This window comes from Ambystoma mexicanum, chromosome 1p (assembly GCF_040938575.1).
Source record: "Ambystoma mexicanum isolate Mex_15411 chromosome 1p, UKY_AmexF1_1, whole genome shotgun sequence".
NCBI lineage: Eukaryota > Metazoa > Chordata > Amphibia > Caudata > Ambystomatidae > Ambystoma > Ambystoma mexicanum.
The window spans coordinates 255174371-255182546 of NC_090921.1; the positions used below are offsets into that span (position 1 = coordinate 255174371).

Here is an 8176-nt window from a genome sequence, read left to right on the forward strand (position 1 = left end):
CCTTTGTGTCGCTGCGTAGTCAGCGTCTATGACAAAAAGGAGACAGTTGCCCTTTGTGTCGCTGCGTAGGCAGCGTCTATGACTGGGATACCCTAAAACCTATTTTTTCTCAACTCCTGCCTTTTTCCTCTGTATTTTGTAGACGGATCGGGCCAGCAGAAAACCCCCAATGGGGAGGCCACAGAATATTAAGGCATCTGGTAGATTATATTAAATATTAAATTAATTCTCTGTTAGAGCAGGCTTCCAAAGTATTATCTAAAAAACATAGTTTGTCATGTATCATGTGTATGTCTCTGACTTGAGGTATTGTTTGCAACAGTGTTCTGTGCTGCTTTGTATGTGAAAGCATTTTTGCTGATTTTTTTTTTCTTTTTCGTTCTAGCTTAAAATTTCAAGGCCTCAACTGACAAACCTTTGAAAGGTGGGGAGAAAGGGTCAACCAAAAGCCGTGTGAGTTTTATTCATAAAGAACAGGTTTCATCTCCCATCGCCAGGAGTTTTGGACATTACGTGTGTACGCCCTAAAAGAAAGCTGGCCCGTCCCATTTGAACACGTCATGGAGTCTCTGTGATTGGTCAGAAAGCAGCAGAGCGAAGTTCCTCTGCCTCTCAATCCGAATCAAGTAGCTGCTCTGTTTTAGGTCAATTATGCTGCAGCCTTACCAAGGACTATTTATGCATCCAACCGAGTTAGTGCGGCCAGGGACCCCGCATCGGCAGAAGAGGCCAAGATACAAATGGCCGACCTCTCTGAGACGAAGTTTAGCCCCTGCTCATTTCTGCTGCACCAGTGAGAAGATGAGCCGCCCGGGAGACCGTATTACACGTTCTGCTGCATCAAAACATTCCTCTCACTAATATGTATTAAATGAGGCTTTTGAACAATGGAATTATTTCGCAGTGGCTTCCTTGGAACTGACCTGCTGGGCTTGGTTTCACTCTTGTCTGTTGACTATTAGCCAGACCAGGGATGCGAAATCGCCCATGGTGAAAACATGTCAGCCTCATGCATGCCAACATTGTGAAGCTCCTAGGAGCGAGATCACTTCAGAGGAATCGAGATAAATGAATGTTCCCATAGGAATGCATTGGGGCTAGAATATTTAAGACGAGAGATAGTGAAAAACAGAAACAATTTTCATTGATGGGGAGTGATGATGTGAACACTCCCGCTGGCGTTAATTCTTACGTTAAACCAATTTGTTCTGCACTTTTGTCTTTTTTTAAAATGCCCCTTCCCTGCATTGCAATACTCCCCTGCCCCAACGGCCCTTCTGACAAGTCTGGCTCACCAGATCATGTGACTGGCCTCTCCCTGGCTCACCAGATCATGTGACTGGCCTCTCCCTGCCAGTGTTGCCAACTCCTCAGTGAGGAAAGTAGCTATTGGCTGCCCTGAAAGTCGCCAGAAGCCAAATGACATAATTGCCTAATTTGCATAATTGCCTACTTTGACTGCACATGCGCTGTTTGAAAGCAGACCCATGAAAATGGTCGGTGAAGACCGGTTATAGACTGTGATTGGCGCCAAGTTCCAGTTTTCATTATTGTTTTGTTAATTAGCCATGTCTCAAGCCTTATCTAAACGTCATTTTAACTCTTCCCCATTTTACAGCATTTTGGAACTTTGGCTAATCATGTGTGTTTACATAACCAGTCCTCCCTTTTAGGTTCACGGTATGTTTTTGCATCACACTGAACTTGCATAAATGACGTAAGTCTCCAAACCAATAGAAAAAAGTAGCTAGATTTCTCGCTAGCTGCTTTTTTAACAAAAAGTCGCCAGGGCGCTGTACTTTCTCGCTAAATATAGCGAGAACGTCGCCAAGTTGGCAACACTGCTCCCTGCAAATAAGTTGTCCTTTCTCCTTTTCGTGCAGGGTGAGAGGATCTCGTCTGCAGTATATGGGCAGGCATTGTTCCTAGAAAACCTGCCTGGTCTTTCTCCAATCAGAGGTGTCAATCCTACATTTCTAGTAGGATGAGAGGAGATCCTAACTTTATGAAATGGAAAATCACTCTTTCCCATGTCGGGTGAAAAGGCCTGCTCTACCTGCCAGGTGAAGGGTGAGGCAGGTCCTGCTGCTTGCAGGCACCTCCGGTATTTAGCCTTTACTCAGCAATCGCCTTTCCTTTCCTCGCCACTCCCTTTTGCTCTCAGCACACGAGGGAACTGGGTGTGGGTTCAGCACTTTATAAGGTGTTAATATGTTACTAATATGATGTTCACGACCTCATGAAAACTATAATATATACACAGAACAAAATGTAGTCATAGACACAGTTCATCTAATTTATTGATTGTGAAGTTGTATGTGTAAGGTTTATACAATGCATATATATATTGGTGTATATACATATTTGTATTGCTATATAATAAAAAGCTATATTTCTGTTGTTTGGCACAGAGTCTAACTATTTATAGAAGGCAAAGGCTGACTCTGGCCTTGAGTTACATACACCAAAGCGTTCTTTGGTAAACTTGTGATAGCTTATCATTGACAGACTGGTACTATTCAGAGAGGTGACGTATGTCAGAGTCACCCATGCCCGTTCCGTTCCTCAGAAATAAACCTGGGTGCCCTACTTTACGGCCTCTATCAAGAAATGTGGGGACTTTGTAGGGTCACAGAAAGCCCACTTGAAAAAATTCACAAAAAAGGAGCCGATGACTTGCTACCACAATCCATGGTGGTAATGCAACTCTGCCACTCTGTCCTGAACTCTCTCGAGTCCTCCCGTAATAGAGCAAAAAGGAAATTCTACCTCACCCTCATCGACTCTCTTGCCAACCATCCTCTCCGGCTTCAGGGCACCCTAAACTCGCTCCTCCCTCTACCTAAATCTACGAGTATCAACTCCACTCTCACGGCTAACACCATACCTGAAAATTTAGTTGCAGCCATTTCCAAAATGAGAGACTATGGGCCTCATTATGATATTGGCGGGAGCCGTGCCTGTAATACAGGCATGGATGCCGCCGGTATCATTTTTTGTTCCGGCGCCCAGAAATGGGAAATTACCGGGTCATTACGGCCTTGCTGGACCCGGTAATCGCCCATTCGCGGGCGCCGGGAAATATTCTTCCCCATTCCCAATGGAGCCCAAAAGGGCTCAATGGGAATGGGGAAGCCGGATGCACTGGCACCATACGTGAATGGTGCCGGAGCATCTGACATGCTCAACTCGCAGGTGCATGGTCTGCCCGCTAGGTCAGACCTGGCGGCGGGAAGGCACCGGCCCGCAGAACTCGTAGTTTGCCAGTCCGGGAACTATGGTACCAGCAAGCTTACCGGTACTGTAGTTACCGGACCGGCAAACCTGTAATGACCCCTCATCTCTTGACCTTCCTCACACTCTCTCCTCTCACACTCGACATTCCGCCCATCCTACCATCACCCTCTGCCTCTATCTCCCAGTTAAATCACAATAATATTGAAGACGTCTTATCTCTACTCATCAAGACTAACCCCTCTTGTGCCCCATCAGACCCTCTTGCTCCCGAGCTAGTCAAGCCTATTGCCCCTTCAGTGGCCTCTCTCCTTGCTGAACTCTTCAACACGTCCTTCGACTCTGCATAGATTTCCTCTATTTTCAGAATTGTCATCCCTCTCCTGAAAAAATGAAAGGGCTGATACAAACCTCCATCATACTCTCTCTCTTTTTGGGATTCGCAATCAAGCACTTGCCTGGATTGAATCCTACCTTGCACCTCACAACACTCTGCCTCCTGGGGACCAACACCTCGCAACTCACTCTTCTAATTATTGGTGTTCCACAAGGCTCTGTCGTGGGTGCTCTCCTTTTAACAATTAAGGCACTTATCTCCTCCTTTGGTTCTGGCACCAGCTCTTTGTGGAAGACACGCAAATCTTCTTCCTTTTTCGTGAACTCTCATCTGATCTCTCTATCAACATTTCCAACTGTCTCTGATATTATATATTGCATGGCTTTGCACTCTCTGATGTCAAATGCTGCTAAAACAAAGGTGCTCTTCTTCCCTGCTAAATGCTCTCTCTCATCTTGCTCCCTGCCTATCAAGTTACCACCTGACACCCTCTGCTACTCCTCTTCAGCTAGAATCCTCAGTGTTATCTATAACCCTTCTCACACCTTCTCTACTTTCATCTTCAAAAATGCAACAGTGGCTCGCCTCAACCTCCTAAGTATTAGGAAAACCAGTCATCTCCTTCCTTTCAACACCGCCAAAGCATCTCTTAATCAAACTTAACAACTGTGCCACCCTTCTCTTTGGTCTCCCCAACTAAGTTTTCTGTCCTCTCAACAAGATCATTAACTTCACTACCAGGACTGTCTTTGAACTCTCTCACTTAACAGCTACTTCCTCATACCATCACCAGGCTGGATGTCAGACGATGCAAAACAGGACCAGATTAAAATGTCTTCTCCTGGTTCACAAATCTATCCATGGTAAGGCACCACTGTATCTATCCTCCTCTATACAACTGTACAAGCCTTCTCGTAATCTCTGCTCTGCCTCCTCGGCTACCCTTATGGCTCCTCACCCTCCCTTTGCTTTCTTATCCGCTCTTTCTCTCTTTTTGCACCACTTGCATGGAATTCTCTTCTCACAGACATATGAGAAACACACTCCACATTGATTTGTTCAAAACCAAACTGAAAGTCTACCTCCTCACCTCTGAGTTACCCTCTTAACCTACCTCTCCTCTGCCTTCTAGATAACATGTTTCCGTTGCCTCTAACCTGCCTCTGCCCCCCACTTTCTCTGTCTCCACTCTAGCTTTTCATTCATCATGGTCACATCCTTAATACCGCTGGCTGTAAGGCCCACTTGCACTTAAAATGTGTAATTTTGATTGTCCTTTGTGTATGTCCACCCAGGTATTATCTCTGGAGACTATTCCACTTTCTGCCCAACACAAGGTAGCTAGAACATCCCTCAAACCTACCCCATTGTAAGAAGCTCACTGCTTCCCATCAAATCTGATATCTACTGTACATTCATTTGTGATAAAAAAAAAACGAGTTCTCCCCTCTATGTACATATGCAAAAACAGAAATAAATAAAGAAATAATGTGCCCCTGTTCCAATGCCACCTACGTAAGATTCAGAACCATGAAGAAATAGCTGAGACAAATGCAATTGAATTATTGTTTCCCTGAATGCAATTTCCTTCCCTGTCACTTTCAGTGAAAATTCTGCAATTGAACATTTTCCCTTGTGCAGTCTCCCTTTCCGGGAATCAGTTTGCACTAGTGCAAGCAATTGCACATACAATTTGCAGCTCATGAAAATTCTGGGCTGATGCATGTGATTCTTTGTGAACCATCATGCGCATGCTATTTGAAAAAGTCTGGCAGCCACAGTTTGCCCGCAGTTGCAAAATGATTCCTGTGCACATTGGGCCCTTTGTGATTTTGTGGTCTATCACTTTTGCCCTGGTTTTCTCTGTTGAATTATTCTCAACATGTAAGGGCTCATCAGCAATTTTGGAGGTGAGCATGAGAGATGAAGGAGGAAGACAGACCACCCACCCACTGGTAATGCCACCTGTTAACACAAAGGCTCTTTCCCCTGATTGCCCAGAATGAAAACCAAGTTACAGGAATCCTTAACAAGCAATCCTGGTCTACCCATCTCTTCAGAGGCGACCCCCTCCCCCTCGTTCCCTGATAACTTGCCTGCCATATCAAATGCCCTGTGAAAAGAAGGAAGGGACTATGCATTGCACCCGTCAGATGCAACGTACTCATGTTCCTGGGTCTTCCTAATCGGCTGTAAGCAAAGACGTTACTTGGGGTGTGGGGGGAGGGTCCTGAGGGGACTATAGCCCATCATCTTTTGGTTGTAGCCCAGGATAGAATCTCAGGAGCTACACCCAAAAGGCTAGCTAGCGCCGAGTCCCGACAGTCCCTACATTAGCGTAGCCCCGGGTCTTTTCCAGATCTAGCGACACCCCTGCAGGGAGGCATACAGAGAAGAAGGTGTGCTCGGGTATCCAGAGATTTTACTGTGGAATTTTCACACCGCTTTTGTCACTGCATATTTCCTGCAAAATGCAGGGTTAGGTTGGGTAAGGTGATATAGCATAGGGAGAGAGTGTAGTACTTTACAGGGGGTGTGGGAGGTCCCACCCACATTTTGTGGTGGAACATTTTATAAAAGATGTGCAGTAAAGAAACCACAGTAAAAAAATATCCAGTGAAAACACACAGAGGAATGATGATATATGGAAGACTTTTAAGTACTTGGAACATATTGCAGAGCCCCGAGCTGCAATCAGCTGCACTGGGATTCCTAGGTGCAGCACCAACTGACTGCACATGAGTCATAAGTTCATGCAGCCTCACTAAACTAATCGAATTTAGCAAGACTCCTCTCTCACCCGAGCAACACAACACCGAACTAGCCAATAAACAGCTCATTCCAACCTGGCCAATAATACATTATTGATAAATGTAACATGTAATCCATACTTGCACTCCCTCCACTATTATATTGCTCCCGCTTTCCCACTTTCTCACTGGCCGGCCTCCCTTGGCCCTGAGCCCCCACCTGCTAGTGAGCCAAAAATGCTAAGGGTCATTTTCGACTCCACTCTCTCCTTCTCTTCTCACATCTCGGACATCTCAAAAAAGTCCCACTACCAGCTGCACTTCCTCAAAGGTATTCTACTTTTTCTCACTTTCCCCCGAAGGCTCACCGTCTCCAGAGTGCTGGTTCTCTCAAGGCTGGACTACTGCAACAGCCTCTTTCTCAATCTTCCTACTTCTACTCTCCGTCCGCTACAACTCATCCAGAACAGAACCGCAAGACTTATCCTTAGCCTCAAGCACAGGGGCTGCATCTCTCCAGTGCTGAAATCCCTACACTGGCTTCCCATGGATGCTAGGATCAAGTTCATAACCCTTTGCATAGTCCACAAGGCCTTCTGGGGCCGGGACCCATACTATCTACAACATTCACTTCCTAAATACTCTCCTTCTAGAGCCCTCGCTCGTCCTCCTTCAACTCTTTGTGGGTGAGCCGTTTTACCAAGCAGAGATTTGGGGGTAGATCTTTATCCTCTGCAGGTACCTCCCTCTGGAACAGCCTCCCTGCCTCTCTCCGCCTTGAGCTGGAGCTCCTTAAGTTCCGGAAACTTCTCAAGACTTTCCTCTTCTCTTCCTCGTTCTCTCTCCCTCTCCCCTGCTAACCTCCTCCCTTTTTCCTCAGCTGCCTCCCTCCTCCTTCTCTTCCCTAACTCTATTCAGCATTTCCTGACTGGTCCTGGTCCACCTCCAGAGCCTCACAGGTCCCAGGCTCCCCCGCTAGTCTTTGCACTTGCCTCCGGGCCTTGGCACTATGTTCAGAACTACTGCACTTTCAGCATACATTCTATGGGAGCGGTAACATCTCTGCACTTAACCTAGATCCCAGCTGTACTGGGTGCACTTGTTCCCCTTCCCCCCTTGTAGCTGTTCCCCCCTCCCCTTCACTCGCACTTCTGTTACACTTGCATGACCTGAATTTACTAGCCCCAGTAAGTTCTGTCCTGTCCCCCTCTGCCTCCCCTCCCTAGTTTGGTTGCGCCTGAAACACTTCATGCACTTGCACTAGGAGAAATGCCGTCAGACCTAGTACGCAAGTTATTTTTCTTTTTGTAAGATCATTCGGAAACCTCAAGGCCTAAGAATACTACTTTATTCCCTTACTCCCTATCCACCATGAAGTGTTTTGAAGCACTTCACTTGTGTATAGGCGATGTACAAATAACAATTACAATTGCAATATTATATGCAATGCTCTGCTTGATTGAATGATGTAACGGGGGTCCAGGTTGCCTTGAGCTCTTCGAGGCGTTAACTTTGGCAGTAGGCGCTTTACAAATGCTGCATAACAGAGGCCAGGGGAAGTAGGGAAGAAGAAGAAAAGCGCCCATATGAAGGACAGAGACAGTTTATGCATTTTCTCAAACACCACGCCTCGCAGATCAAACTTCAAAGCACACCCCAAATATGGTTGGCTGTTTGGACACTGAGGGCTCGGCCATGTCCCCTTTGCTCTTTAACATTCGCCTGGGGCCATTGCATTCTCTTCTCAGCAGGCTTTGCTTTGCCCTTCACAAGAATGAGCATCATTTCTTTCACGACGTGAAGTGACAGGTGACCGGGCATGCCCTCCCTCATTCTGAATGCCACCTGTACAAGG

General features: G+C 46.3%; 1 protein-coding gene across 1 annotated transcript in view; it reads left to right on the plus strand.

Moving 5' to 3' along the window:
- Positions 1-2390, plus strand: part of LOC138568761 (mucin-2-like) — a 78189-nt gene extending 75799 nt beyond the window's left edge. The window contains exon 12 of the mRNA XM_069646544.1: positions 386-2390. Within this exon, the coding sequence (XP_069502645.1) occupies positions 386-421 (36 nt within the window). The 3' untranslated portion in view covers positions 422-2390. The remainder of the gene's footprint in view (positions 1-385) is intronic.
- Positions 2391-8176: the final 5786 nt, after the last annotated feature.